The 15602-nt window shown below is 41.3% G+C and overlaps 1 protein-coding gene across 5 annotated transcripts in view; it reads right to left on the bottom strand.

Annotated features, from left to right (window-relative positions):
• Positions 1-4651: 4651 nt before the first annotated feature.
• Positions 4652-15602, bottom strand: part of SYTL5 (synaptotagmin like 5) — a 79842-nt gene continuing 68891 nt past the window's right edge. For all 5 annotated transcript variants that reach the window (XM_033053539.2, XM_033053535.2, XM_033053537.2 and 2 more), the window contains 4 exons: positions 13503-13611; positions 11797-11932; positions 10730-10938; positions 4652-10124 (listed from right to left, as the gene is read on the bottom strand). In XM_033053539.2, coding sequence (XP_032909430.1) covers positions 9982-10124; positions 10730-10938; positions 11797-11932; positions 13503-13611 — 597 coding nt within the window. In that variant the 3' untranslated portion in view covers positions 4652-9981. The remainder of the gene's footprint in view (positions 10125-10729; positions 10939-11796; positions 11933-13502; positions 13612-15602) is intronic.

The raw sequence follows: 15602 nt of genomic DNA, 5'->3' as shown, positions 1-15602 counted from the left end.
TTACTAAGGCCCATGTCCTGCAATTCTTCATAGGAGCATAGCTCTTACCTGCTACACTTCTGCTTCTGGTGTTTAATGTCCAACAGTCTTGGAGTAGCAACTTTTTTTCCCCCTCTTCACCTTGGAGTCAGATCAGGCTGTTGCTTGGTGGCAGAGAAGCATGACTCCAGGGAAATGTCATCAAAGATTTGTCACTTCCAGAGCTGTGAAAATACTTGTTTGCAAGTCATTACTTTGATATTAAAAACAAAAAGATTCTCTGTTTAACAAAAAAATACCAGGAGGCAATCAAAACAGGAAAAAAATTTCATTTGTTCTATTTCCCACAGTCTTGACAATCCACTGCAAAGAGTACACATCATGCATGAAGAATACAAGTATCAGAGCAGTGAAACTGTGAGTTACAGTTTGGATGCCTGTTCACAGGGTATGATGCATGATTTAACTGTCTGAACTAGCACTCCAGCATCTGTGCTGTTCATTCTTGCCCCTCAAGAGCACAGTCCTTTTTCAGCCAAATGCTTATTTGCCTTTGACCACACGGTAGAGTTTTAAATTTTACAGCGGTGTCAGCAGAAGAGTAGTTTTACCAGCATCTCTAAAGTAATCCTTACCATCTCTCACATCCTCTGAAATGACAAAAAAAAAAAACCACCCCAAAAAACAACAACAAAAAAACCCCGCCTCTTTTTAAAAGATTCGTCCTGCAAGTGAATTAGTGAGAGAGTAGATGTGAAGAGAGGTAAGTCAGCCTTGACACCAGCTAGCAAAAGCTAATTTGTGTGCCAAAGCATGACAGCACCAAGGAGGAGCTGTGTGGGGGTATGCCATAGCTTCTGTTAGGAGAGTGTTGCTGAACACCCAAGAGCAGCTGTGAAAGTGTGGCTTGGCTCTGCAGTGCTGCATACACCCTGAACTCTGCAGGTGGTGGTGCCAGGTTTGCCCGGATGAGCAACTGAGGGGCAAGGAAGCCCTGGGCTTTGCAAGTGTTGCTGTTAGGAAACAGGGGCAAGGGTGACAAAAATCACAGAAATACCATTTCTCTTCCAGACCTGACCAAACAAACAATAAACTAAATGCTGAACTCAGTGTAAAGGAGCAAGGAGGGTAAGAGCCTGTGGGGTGGGACACAGCTGTACCCCAAGCTGCCTTCTCTCTGCTGCTCAACAGCAGTCAGTGGTTAAGGAAATCAGGGCTGGCACACACGCATGGAGCTGTGGAAGGAGACCAGGGAAGAGCCACTGAGGTGGTCCGAGGGCTGGAGCACCTCTCCTATGGGGACAGGCTGAGAGCACTGGGGCTGTTCAGCCTGGGGAAGAGAAGGCTCCAGGGAGATCTCAGAGCAGCCTAAAGGGGCTACAAGAGAGCTGGAGAGTGATTTTTAGAAGGGCATGCAGTGATAGGAAAGGCCTCTAAGCTGAAGGAGGACAGGCTTAGATGAGTTAGGAAGAAATTCTGAGGGTGATGGGGACCAGGAATCTGGAGGTGTTCAGGGCCAGGTTGGATGGGGATCTCTGGAGCATGTCTAGTGGAAGATTGCCTGCCCACAGCAGGGAGATTAGAAGATGCTCTCTAAGATCCCTTCCAGCTCAAACCACTGTGTGATTCTGTGCCTGTGGAACAGAAGCAGCCCAAGGAGACATCCATACATAGACTGCTGTGGCCCCAGTTCTCTGGCCCAGGTTCTTCAGCATGCATATGCTTAGAGCATGAATCACAGGAGGACAGTTTGAGGGCTTTTTTCCCCCCTCACTTTCCTCACTGAAAAAGGAGACCAACTGCTTTAAATCTAATGATTTAAACTCCATTACAAAAGTAAAAATCTCAGATGGGTGTGATTTTCCTCCTGTATTGCTGCCATTCCAATCTGCTGCTGCTCCATTTTGATTTAGGTACAGTCAGTGCATCCAGTCCTCTTTCACGACTGGATGAACAGGAGCAGGGCTATACAATTGCTACAATCAGAGAAGTGATTGCAATCACTAGGCTGTTACAGGAAATTGAATTAAGTAGAGCAGAGTGCATGAGTGATTGGATTACTAGTTACATTCTGCACAGAACATCTATTAAAATCCTGTGATAAAGAAAAGCTGTTCTTGATTAGTAATACAAGGTTTCTGGCATTTTCTGTTGTACATTTTTTGTGGGGAGCAGTGAAAAATACCATGTGACATCTCTGTTTTGGAGTCAAATCAGCCTTCGTGTATGGTATGCAGGGATTTGGTAGAATGGCCTTTTGGGAGTGTTTGAACAAGGGATTTAGCATTTCTGGCTTTAGCCCAGCATTTATATATGCAAATATATTCCAGTGAACTCATCCTGTACACTTCTTGTCCCAGAAAAATAACACTACATAAGCAGGGTTCAGTATCTACACCAGTGCACTTCTTTTATTAAAAGTTTCACAGAAAATTCTTCTTCCTCAAAGTTGGCTGGAATCTCTTTCATACTATCAACACAGCTCTTCTTGCCATAGCTCTAATCCTTCCACAGCTGTCAAAATGCAAATATGATTGAAAACACGAATATTAGACCTGCCATAAGTCTTAATCCTTTCCATCCCACCTCCAGGCTGTTCATTGCAGGAGATGTGACACATCACAGTGTGTGGATACAGTCATGGGCTGGAGGTTCCCACATCAATATGGAGGGTCCAAGTATGAACCAGAAGACTTCAGTTATTTCAGATGAGAAAAGAATTATTGTTCCTGACATGCAGCATGTTTAAAAAAAAAAAAACAAACTATTGAGATAAATCATGGGAGGCAGCAGTTTCTCAGCAAAAAACAGTTTTGTAAACAGCCTGATTTTCCCCAGATTCTACCCAATAATCCACCTAATTAGATGAGAACAACCCCTGCTGTCACACACCTCCTTTACAGCTGCAGAAGAGAGACAAAATTTGAAGTTGCACATCCCTATTCTTCAAGTTCAAAGCCCTCTGGGACAGAAAGTGTTGTGTTTAAATGAAAACACCAGTGATCCTTTACAGCTCTGCACTAAACAACCACAACATGGGACTTCATTACAGCTCAGTACTTACATAAGAGCATGAGTCAGTCTGCATCACAGAATTAATGAAAATGCAGAGGCTAAAGAGTAACCTGGAGTATATTTGAATACTGTTACGATCACAACACCCTTTTTAAATGGAGGTGGGGGAATAATAGAGCTCAGGCTGTGCAATCTCAGTGCTTGATCGCTTCCAGCCACTCACCAGAGTCTCTGTTCCTGCTGTACACCCCCAGAAAGTGAAAAGGGAGTGAGTGCTTCATGGTGTCAGGAGGTGGCACAGCTCCTCTTGGCCATGTAGCTGCTGCCCATTTCTCTCCCCCCATTTGTGGCTGGAAGATATTATTATGGGAGCTTGGTGAAGGGAAGAGTGGGAAAGCGCCTGCAGATGCCTGAAGGCAGAGAGCAGCAAGGCTGCCTGGGCTAGAGGAGCCAGTGAGGACATGGGACAGCTGATGAGAGCACATGCTTTTTTTTTCTCTTTCAAGCAGTGAGCCAGCTGCTGCCTGCTCTGTGAAACACGGAGGGAACAAATGGGAATGCAGAATGTGCTAGTGCGTATCTAGTTACCAAAATGTCTCCCATTGCCACCCACGCAGCCAGAAAGTAACCAAAATCTGAATTTCAATAATTAGGATGGCACATATTTCAGTATTTACAAGGAGAATTTGTCATCTGTCACCTCAAAGAGAAGGGGAGGAGGAACTACAGTTCAGTTGCACAGGAGTGACAGAGGTGTCTTCCAGACACACAAGCAAGTCCTTGTGTACAGTCCTGAGCAAAGGTACAGAGAGCAGAGAAGTGGCAGGAGGGCTTTTCCCTGCCTGCAGCTGCCTTCCAGTTTTTGGGTGTCTGAGCTCCCCATAAAGGCCAGAACCAGCACAGGGATGAGCTAGACAAGAGTGAGGGCAAAAGACACCAAACCACACCAAGAGACCACTGAGCCCTGCTGAGCTGGTCTCCCCTTAACCTGGGCACAGGAACTGAGGCTTTCAGGCTGCCCCAGAGGGAGCAGAGGCAGCACAAGCCCAGAGCCCAGAGCAGGGTTTGTCTCCTTTCTCACTGGGAAGGCACAGCAAGAGCTGGAGAACCACAGGATGTAATAGAGCCCTCAGTGAGCACAGCTCTGCTGAAAGTGTAAAAAGAGGGGTTGAATGCGTGTTGATTATTCTTATAATAATAATTTAAAAATAATTCAGGACCAGAAATTGCAGAAAATATGCATTTTGAACATACCTGGATTTTCAGGTGGGCAGGACCTTGAACTAGGGAAGAGGCAGGAGATTCAGAGATGGAGGGGGGACCTGGTGAACAGGCAGAGTTAATATGCATGTAAAATAATTTTATAGCAAGGTGGAAGAGAGCCCTTTTCCTTAGAATTGGATATTTAAAAGAAATCAGATTTAATGCTTATGAAATAAAAAAATAGCTTAATTTCTACACTTTAAGTGCTTTTAAGAAAAAAAAAAAAAAGGAGAGACAGAGGCACCTTCAATGGAGTCCCACCTCTGAAGACATGCCGGGCCCTTTGCATTAGTCATCACATTTAAGTGACATCTTTACTGCAGTGAGATAACATGGGATATTCCTGGGGGACATAGTTTCCTGTAATTCATTTCAGGAGAGACAAAGACACAGCAACATTTCAGTATTTTAATTTAAAAGACATAACAGGAATCTTGACAACAGCTGCAATTGTCTTACCAGCCATCTTTGTCCACAAAACAATGTACAATGCACAGTACAAAAATGTTCTCGGCAGAAAACATTGCTTTGTCTCAATTTGGGCAGAGCTTAACATACTGCAATGCCATTTGCTGCTACTGCTGTTCATGTCCACCAGAATAATTAAACAAATTGCTAGCAACAGATTTTAAGCAGAGCAAAGGCAGCACGAGGGATATGTGACATTTTCTAATTGCTGCAACAAATGACTGTGCTTGGCTTTAGGCAAACCTCAACAATTAGAACTATTCTCAGAAATATACAGAGAGCTGTCAGGAGCAGTAGCACACGGACGTGTAAATGTTACTGCCACAAAGTTGAATTGTTGAAATAAATAATCTAAATAAAAGGTCAAGATGCCAGGGTGAGTTTCAAAAGCAACCTAAAACATCACCTAAAAAGCAAGCTGAGATTCAGTGTCCAGTGTCAATATACACAGTATAATTAACACTGTATTATTATCACTTATTAAACAGCATTTGCAAACATGAAATCATCAGGGAGGAAATTCATGGGCACAGTGGTGAGGTTCTGTTAGTGTGCTGCTCAGCATCTCCTGCTGAGCTATGGTAAAGGGCATTGCTGCAAATAAAAGTCTGCATCATGTTCTGGAATTCACCATTATTTCTCTAGGGTTCTCAAATGTTAACATTTCTGGGGGTAAGAAATAAAACGGCAACTAATTAGTTTTAAAAAAAGTTTATAAAGTGCATGGGTCAGCTCTCAGAAGATACTTTTTTTTTTTTCTGTCAAAGAAAATCAATACTGTATGTTAGCAAAGGAAAATTTCAGTCTTAACCTCACAGGGAGGAAAATAAGTGGGGCTCTCCCATTACTCCTGCTTGCTGCCTCCTCCCAGATACTGGGGATCAGTGTCCAGGGAGAACCTTCTGGTCAGGGCTGCTGAACCAAAGGTGGGGTGTGAAGGGAAGAGAGACCCTTGCAAAGATTCAGGTCCAACTCTTATCATCTTGTGTGAGCCCACGAACAAGACAGCTGTGGAAACAGGACTCTGATCTCTTCTCCAAAGGTGTAAGAGACCCACACAGCTTTTCTCTTCATTGATGCTACAGAGCAAACTGCAAACTTTACATCCCTGAAGCTGGGCAATGTGCAGAGCCATCAGGAAGTCAAAATTATGCCAGATTAAAATGCAACCCTGCTGTTCCTTCTCCTTATCAATTAAGACCAGTGGATGCTGAAAGGCTGCTCTGCTGTTGAGTTGATATTTTGCAGAGTAGAACTTAGAATAATTGCATTTAGCAGGGTTTCAAAGTCAGGAAAAGAAAAATCAAAAATTAATATATAAAAATGCTTCATTCATGCTGCCTCAGCATAATCTTCATTGTAAGAGGCACAGAAGAAAAATCTTCCAGTCTAATGTACCATGATCAAAACATGCTCACCATCCCAGTACTTTCTCTCATAAACCATTACAGCTGGAATAAAAGGATGAAAATGTGGCATCTGAAAGGCATCCAAGGAGGGCAGTGGCACTTGGATTAGCACAGGAAGATGGCAACAGCAGCCCTCAGTCTTTGCAGCTTTCCTCTCATCTCACTCAAGTGTAACATGGTGGAGGTAGAGGAGATAGGAAGGACATTTCTATTTTATCTATTTTATTTATACGCAAGGTTTAGAAACCTAAAGTCCTCATACAGCTGATAGACAAAACCACCAGAGAGCAGGGTTGGATACCAAAATCTGTTGGCAGGAAAGCCCTTGGCATCAGCTCTTTTTGATAGCTATTGGTGCTGTCTGTACAAATGTTTACTGGCACAACTTGACCTTTTCCAGCAAAAGTTGCACTTTTATTCTTCTTTAATGGGTTGAACCCTCAGAATTTAATCACAAACCTTGCTAGAAAAATATGTAGCAGAGTAAGATGTGTTTTATAACACATTTTCTACACCCACCACAGAGGAGATTTCTTCTCCACTGTCGCAGCTTCAGTTGTTCAGATCTGTAGGAAAAGCCTTCAGAAACGTATCTGTTTACTCAGACCAGCAGTTTATGAATCAATGTTAAAATCGTGGCTATTTCCTCCTAAAAATTAGCTTTGAATAAACCATTCATGCACCTTCAATACCAATAAACACAGATAGAAAAGGAAAGCTTTGGTCTAATTCCTGGCTTTCTGTCTTTTTTGTTCAGCCTGGTAACACACAGTACATGATGACACACAATTATGGGCAATTAATTCAAATATCCGGGAAAGAAGAAATCACATCTGCAGTTAATCATCTTGTGCTTTTTCCAAACCATAAACCATCTTTACAGAAGAAGAGAACAAAGAGATGAGAGACATAATTAAATGTGACATTTTCCATAAATCAGATGATTCCTACAAATGAGCTGATAGCATCAGAGAACAGCAAAACTTTCCAATTTGCTCCAGTGTTTATCTGATGCTCGTCATCTCCCCGAGGCTCTGGTGAGTGTGACACCTTTTATATCAACACCGTGCTGCAGAGCTGTCCCTGCAACCCAGAAGGTGATTTCCCTGTTCTACCCCAAACCCACAAACAGCAAAGGCCACCCCCTTGGCCAGAATTCCTCCCAGAGGCTGAACTCAGCCTGCTCACAGCCCAGCCTGTAATTTCAGGTGTGGGCTCACAGTGACATTTTGGCCCTTTGGAAGGAAAAGACAGAGCTTAAAACCCATGTGTGTGCTGGGTGACACTGCCCAGATGAGACCATTCATCAAACTCTACCTTGGGACCAAAATGGGCAGGAGTTGAAGCAGTAAAATACAAATCTGTTTAGTTTCAAAGCAAGATGTGGTTTAGCTAAAATCTTCATGCACAGAAGGTTTGGAAGTACCATTCAAAAATTAGGCGAACGCTTATGCTCCATGCAAAAGTAAATTTAAATTATTTTAAGTTTTCCCAGTTTTTCATTCCCAAATGAAAACATGCCCATTCCAAGGTCCAACTTGGGGGAATTTTTTTGTTATTATTTTTGCCATTTTCACCATCAAAATTAATCAAAGCGAACCATTAAACAGACTAATGTTCCTCTACGACCTGAGCTGGGAATTTTACCTCAAAGAACCATTTTCTTTAGATTCAACGAGTTTATCTGTTTGAAACAACTTCTAGAAAAGAAAAAACCTGAATTTTGTGCCTACACATCAGTGTAACATTATTATTCCCAAAATAAGTTCAGATTTGTAGTACAAACAACAAAGACAACTCAAAAAAATTCTGTTAGAGAGGTAGTTTAGGTGTCAAAAGTTAGGTTTGGTTTCACTTTGGAAGATACTGATAAAAAAATAACTTAATACTTAAAGACAGACTATTGTGATAAGAAAAAGGTCATAAAATTTCGTGTGCTTGATATTTGTGCTCTAATTTATCAGCTCACAGCATCTGCAGCACAGAATTGAATGAATGACAGAATTATTTTGGCCAGATAAATTAAATGTCAGCTAAAAACCAAACTAGACTTCTCTCACTGCACAATTTGAGTTGAATTTCAGAAGAAAATAAAGAAAGATAAAGAAGGAAAAGTCACTTTTCTTGAGTAACCACTGATGTTTGGTTCCCAATCTGAGATTCTGTCACAGAATTTTTGTTTTCAAAGATGACTCGGTAGTTTCTGAAAATGGTGAGTCTCCAACTGGGCAAGCAGTACCTCCAGGGACTTTTAAAAGTCATATCAGAATTTTGAAATAACTTATGAATAAAGAAACAAATAATTTTATTAAAACCACTGTTTTCAACACAAATAAATACTTTTTTATCCAATAATACTATTATTTTAGAAGACTGGCTGTAAACTTCCCTGCAGTTTCCAGTCACTCCAACAAAAAACAGAATAAAATATCTTAAAAAGAATAGAATTAATGTTACATTTTAAGGTTTTGAATTCAGCTCTAAATACATGCAGTTAATTTTGCACTAGGACAACTACAGATGTCAAAATCTCCAGCTGTAGTTGCTTAGCTTTCAGTTCATATTCTGTTGTTCAATCTAAATTTCTTGCAATAAACTTTGGGGGGAAAATCAAAATGTAGGAATAGCTATAGATGTATGTACCAGTGCAAATAGAAAGCTGTGTTCTGATTGTGGAAATTCAGAAGAAATGCTGTTCACTCAGTTTCCTGATCTTCCTTGGTCTTAAACCTTGAGCAATCACAGAATTACTGTTGAACAATTGTCACGGTTTATAAGATTAATGATTGCATTGGCCAACACCCACTCATCACTAAATCCCCTGGGGGATGTTCAGGAGAAATGTCCTACTTGGATTATAAATAATGTTCATGGGCCTGAATGGCACCCCATTCAGAGAAGATTTTACAGCTATGCAAATCATTTTGGCGTGTGCTTTAATCCCATTCTGTTCTATACAATCTGTTGAATCAAGTTTTAGCTAACTCTGTCCAAACCTGGCATGTGTCTGGTCTCAGTGGCACATCAGATGGGGACTGGCATGTGGACATACTCCCTCTGTTCAATGACAGCAGAAGGTCTTGGCTAGAGCTGTCAGCTGAATGAAAAGCACTGTAGCATCATGTAGTTCTGGAAACTGAGGATTTGTTATGATTCATTTTCGTTAGAGGCTCTTTGATTACATTGAACCGAGTCTGTCTTTTATACACATGCATTAAAATACCCAGAGGATGCCGGGACACCAGCACTGCCCACCAGCTCACTGCTGCCTGTTTCTAGGGTGCAACACACTGCATTGGCCCTGCTTGGTTGGGTTTTGGTCCCAAGCCTGTTGTGCTGCTCTACTGCACAGCCCAACATGATAAAGAAACACTGTTTGTTGTCCTTTATGACATTATGGCTTCTTAATTTACAAACACCAAAGCACAGATTCACTCTGAATCTGCTTGTGCTGTGCCACTGCTGCTTTCTGGGCCATCTCTGAGCCAGAAGGAGATTCATCAACCTGGCATTACTCAGTAAAAGACCAGTGGGAGAATTGCTCACTCTGAGCAGCGCTCAGGCAGAATGTTCATCAGCTGCACATCAGCCAGCAGGAGGGACAGAGAAAGCCACTCTGATCTCTGTACAAGGTCCAGGTCTCACTGCCTTCGGGAGAAACATTTCACACAAGAAGCCTGGGTAAGAAACGTGCATGAAAGTGCAGAATGCATTAAAATCTCACTCAGAGCCTTAATTTCCAAGGCAAAGGCTACAACCCTTCTGATGTTCAAATGGGCAAAGTGACAAGAGCCTGGACACCACTGAAGCCAGGAGTACCTGTGGCACCCCCAGTAGTTCAAGTCTTTCAGAGTCTGCGTTTGCCCATGCTGGACCTCAGCATTAACACTCCTTCCACTGCAACTCCCGGACTGTCAATCATCTTCTGCCAGAGGTGCTGCTCTTCCCCTTGAGAGTCCATCCAGTCAACCTCCTTGCCATTGCTTACACCTGACAATTGCAGAAACATGAGGGAATTTGCTGTTTTAGGAAGCAGCTGGATAACATCACTGCTCGTTTACTACAACAGTGTACAAGAGAAATTACAAGCACTTTACACTTCCACCTGTACAGGGAGTTGGACTGAAAACAGATAGCTCCTGGAGAGCATCATTTGTCATTGAACTCCTTCAGGCACTCGGGCAGAGCCTCACAAACCTCTCCACACTGCACCACAAACTTTTTCCCAACACAGGAGGAGCAGATTCACACCTCTTCCAGCTCACACCACCATCAGCAGAAAGGCTGCTGCTGGGGCAGAAGTATTTGACTCCTTCTCACTGTGATGCTGAGGAATGCTTCCCAAGGTATTCACAGTTCTTTGTGCAGAAATACAAATGGGCACATAATTTTTGTGCCTCATTCAGTGGAGGAATGAACTAAATAATCTACAGATTATCTACATGTTGCCTTTTCTCTGTTTTCAAATCCCACAACTTACCATATATTTTCAAAACACTCAGTAACATTTCTGTCCTTCATACACATGAATCATGTGGGGTAAGGAAAGAGGAGAGCAGAATAAGAAAAACAACCTGACTCAGATGGGACCTTACCATTTCCAGTGCTCAAACGGACACCTCCCAGAAAAATATTACTGGAGAGTGACTCCTTGTCCCACACAGTCAGTTCCAAGCAGACATTCCGTATGTCCCTGGAATTCAAGCCACTAAAGGCAAAGGTGTGATTCCACTGGGGGTTCACACTCTTTTTGACTATAGGAGTTTTGTGTTTTGTAGCTTTGCTGTCATCTGGAAGCAGGTATCTGGGAGATAAGGAAAGGGGAAATGAATATGGAAATGGATTTTCACATAGTGTTCACAATATATAACAATCATGTAGATGCTCAGATCTCCCCACTGGTATTAAGTTAAGCATTTACCTCAATGCTTATTTTGCATTTGTACTCCCTTTAATCTCATACCTACAATGTCAGTTACCACAAGCAGATATTGGAATTAGGTCTTCTTGCCCCAAGTCTCAACCACAAACTTTTTGTTCCAGTGAGGCTAAATATAGACTGAGTCATAAAAACTTTGGCTAGAATGCCATCTTGTCCAGTGTCCCTCTCAAGGCACAAGAAGAGATTGTCCAGAAGGAAATGAAAATTACTTTTTCTGCTTAAAATGCATGTGCTGAGTGATAGTTTTAAGCACACCAGAAGATCAAGATAAATTCTAAGTTCCACCAGGGAATTAAAGACAGGATGTTTCCTGTGGACCCCATTTAGTAACAACACTCCACCCATTACTATGAATTGGAACATATCTAAAAATCAGCAGCCTGAAAACTAGCATTCAGAGCAAAAACTAACAAAGCAAAATGTTTTAAGATATCCATTATTTCCTAAATGTAACATTTATAATGCTTAGCCTACATTGATGAGAAATCCATTATAATGAGAGAGGCAGGATTATGCTCATTTTTTTTCAAACACAAGCATTCTGTGTAGTTTGGATTTTCAGTGTCCAACACAAAATACTGCATATTTTAAAAATACACATATATTGTCATACTATGTAAAATTCTTGTGTAGCCATAGCTTATAGGTATATGACACAAATCTTAAATTAGATCCAGTGCAGTCATTACAAAAAGAAAAGGAAAAAAAAAACCCACAAACCCTTTCACAAAAGTATCAGATGTGCCTCCTGATTTCACTGCTGTTAAATTCTTTGCTTCTTTGATAAGGACTTCTAATATGCCTCCAGATGGCAGATAAGAATCTCCTTTTTTTCCTTTTTTGAAGCCTCTCTTTCCTAAGCATAGAGCAAAGTTGAAAAATTACAATCAGAACTCAAATATACACTGTAAGACTGATTTGGATATGTGAATTGTCTTGGCTAGATTTTTAAAAGCAATTTATTGCAATGGGATTAAAGCATTCCTTATTAAGGCAGAGGGAGAAAATCACTCCATATTTGATAAAGAACTTGACCAAGGACTTATTAGCTACTCCTTGCAGGACACAACAACATGCTCTATCTGAAGTCCTGTCCCAATGTAAGCATTTGAGGATTGCTATACTGAGCACAAAAACCTGCATGCTCAATGAATCCTGCCCTCTTTTCAGAATCCACTTCCATTGCTGATGTTAAGGCAGCCCTGGACCACAAAGGAAGCCATAAACCCTCTGTCCCAAAGCCTAAAGTCAGAAATAAGCCAGCTGTACCCTGTGTGTGGGGCTGCACTGCTGCTCAGAGACCACAGTGCTCCCAAACAGCAGCACAAGGACACGGGCACTTGCAGCTGCTGCAGGTTCTGAGGAGCTCTTAGCAGCACAGATTGTACACACTGATTCAGGCTGAAAACAGCAGGGAAAGAAAATCAGGAGTGATGTTAAAATGTACTCATTTTTAAAAATGCAGACTGCATCTGGACTGAGCTGATAACAATCAGCTTCTAAGAGAGCAAACCTTGAGTAAACTTTACTACTATAGAGGGAATATCATCTGTCATAAAAGAAGAAAGGAAAAGAAAGAAATCTAACCTATCAAATGCAAATGCTAACAAGCCATGCTGTCACTAGGACAGTGATATATCTGCATCTGGCATATCCATGTGCACTCAGGTGCTACCCAGTGATTGCTCTCACTTCGAAGCATTGCTGTTCCTCATGTTAATACAATGCAAAGATATAATAACTCTTTTCCCTTGTTCATTGCTGATGAAAATAATGGCTTCCTCTAAAGAACTCCAATAAGATTTTACTAAATGGCAGCAGCAATACAGTAAGACTGAGCAGAGGAAAAGCAGTGGGGAAAAAGGCTGAAAATGAGGAGGCAGATTAAGGTGAATTGAGCATGAAGAACTAAGTGAAGTCTATTACTTGATCAGCTAAACACTGTATATAACTAGCTGAAAAAAGAACTCTCAGACTACAATACAGACAATTTATTTCTCTGTGGCTGCCCTTGATCATATTACTTAATGTCTGGATCTTTTTCTAAATGAAATCAGAGCCATGCATCAACCATTGACTGCATATTCCTCTTCCTTTCTCTCTCCTTAAGTTCAGTTTAGGAGAAAAGGATGAAGTAAAAGAAACATTCACATGGTTCAGAATTTCTACACATGACTATTGAAACCAGGTTGGATGAGGCCTTGAGCAACCTCGTCTAGTGGAAGGTGTCCCTGTTCATGGCAGGGGGATTGGGACTAGATGGCCTTTCAGGTCCATTCCAATCCCTTCACATTCTATGATTTTATAAATGAGCATATTAAGGTTTGATTTCGATCTTCACCCATTACTTCACCCTAAGTGAGGCTTTGTAATACATCATCATCATACATTTTTTTTAAAATCATCATTATGAATATTTTTTTTACCTTGAAATTGCCCCAGAGGAAGCATTAGGTTTCTGTCTGGGGGAATATAACGTAAAACCACTGTCAATTCTCCTTTGTATTGAAGGCCAAAATCTGTCACAATCTCCACCTGAAGAGAAAACAAACAAATCAACCAGAAATCCAGCCAAGGTTACTCATTCACCTTCTTCTTTTGATTTTAATTCTGTTGAAATATTTCAATACTTCCATATAGTGTTTTAAACACTTCTCAAACACATCAAGATGTACCAGCCCACTTTCAGATCATTAGACATTCCAAATTTGAGGCAATCACACTTTAGAAAACTTTCTGAGCTAGGGAATGCAAGCTCTCAGAAAAATAAACTCATATGGCATTAGACACTGTTCAGTGAGCACACGGAGGAGAGATTTATGTAGCATGAGCAAGTGAAAAAAAAACAGCAGCAAAAAATACCCTGAAACTTATTTCTGAGTGTATAAGCTGTAACTGTTTTAAGCTGATATTCAGCCCCTATTTCCTCCAGTCAGGGTTTAAAATGTAATTAGTTTCATGTATTTTAGAGAAGTAACTCCTGAGTCACTCTTTGAATAGATGTGAGGGGAACAAAGGTGAAGGAGAGCAGACTGCAGCTTTGATACATAAAAACGTCTTAAAAACTGTTATTCCCAGTGCTATATTCCTTTTCTACACAGCTACTATTTCTGCATTTCTACATCTTTCTATATAAATGCTTAAATCTTACCCAGAAGAATGCAACCAATGCTCTTTAATCCATCCTTGTTAAAATAATATTAAGCCTTCGCTGGCAAGGTGCTGAACTTCCATTCACATTGTAAGAAGCTGGAAACTACATTTTGAAAAGAGATCTAACTCCACTGATGGAGGTGGGACTACTCAGATGCTCTCAGTAGCCTGGCCCAGAGATGTCCCTGCCCATGGCAGGGGATTGGAATGGGATGATCTTCAAGGTCACCTCAAACCCAAACCTTCCTGGGATTCTGTGATGTGATTTCTGTGCATGCTTCAGTGCTTAGGTTTGGGTACAAATGAGCAAATCTTCTGATTTCCTTAGAGGGACAAAGGACGTGGATAAAGGGAGAGGCACACAGAGGTAGCACAGAAGCCTTTAAAGAACTGTTTAGAGAGGAATGTCTGACCTGTGACTGCATCTCTGTGAGATGTATTCAGCTTGTTTCCTGACACCCCATGAAGGCCAAAATTCTGTTACCAAGAGGAAACAAGCAACCAAACCCCACCAGGAATTCATAGGGTGTGTGCAGAGACTCAGCACTGCCTTCATCTCAGACTCCAGGCTGAGGCACTGGCCACGTTCACTGGGGCTGAGTCTGCACCCAAGGATGGGACAGAGAACAAAGCAATTTTAGTCATGGCAATAGGGCCCTTTTGTGACTTTGAGGCATTTTGAGAGCAACACAGGCAGTGCTGCTGCTGAGGAAAACAGTCCTGTCTCACAGTGTCCAGTGCCAGCTGCTACAACAAAGGAGTAAAGAAAACCTGTAGAAAGCATCTGTGGAATATTTTGCCAGTCTGGCAGCTCACTTATGGCCTAAACTAAGGACATTTAGGATCAAGTTTCCCATAAAAGGCATCAAGGGTTATTTTTTATTTAATTCTACTAGTGGACAAGCAATGGTGTAAGTCCTAAAGTCAGAAAAAAAAATTGTCAGCCTCTCCCCCATACCATGACTCTGGACTCTGTCCCCTCTTTAGCCACAGAAAAATTTTCTCTATTTTTTCTGACTTAACCACACTCCTCTGGTAAACAGATCTCTCAATGCTCATAGAAGAAACACGTCTTCAAGTCTCCAACCTTTTCACTAAAGCAGCGAAATGATTCATGATAAAACAAACAAAACACTGTAATAAATCCCAGAAATGTTCGATTGCCATTTCTTCATTCCTGTCTCTATCAGGCAGTCTATATAGGAGAACAATGTGTGAACAATGTGTATTTTGTGTGGATATGGACCAGTGCCTCATTTTTTTGTCAATTCAAAAAGCAATAATTGATTTTTTTTTTTAAAATATCATCCTTGTTGATCAAAAAATTTAGCAGGGTTTTAAGTTTAGAAACATTATTGGCAACAACTTAGGAG

The sequence above is a fragment of the Catharus ustulatus genome, chromosome 2 (genome assembly GCF_009819885.2).
Source record: "Catharus ustulatus isolate bCatUst1 chromosome 2, bCatUst1.pri.v2, whole genome shotgun sequence".
NCBI classification, from domain to species: domain Eukaryota; kingdom Metazoa; phylum Chordata; class Aves; order Passeriformes; family Turdidae; genus Catharus; species Catharus ustulatus.
This window is presented reverse-complemented; position numbering and strand designations above follow the sequence as displayed.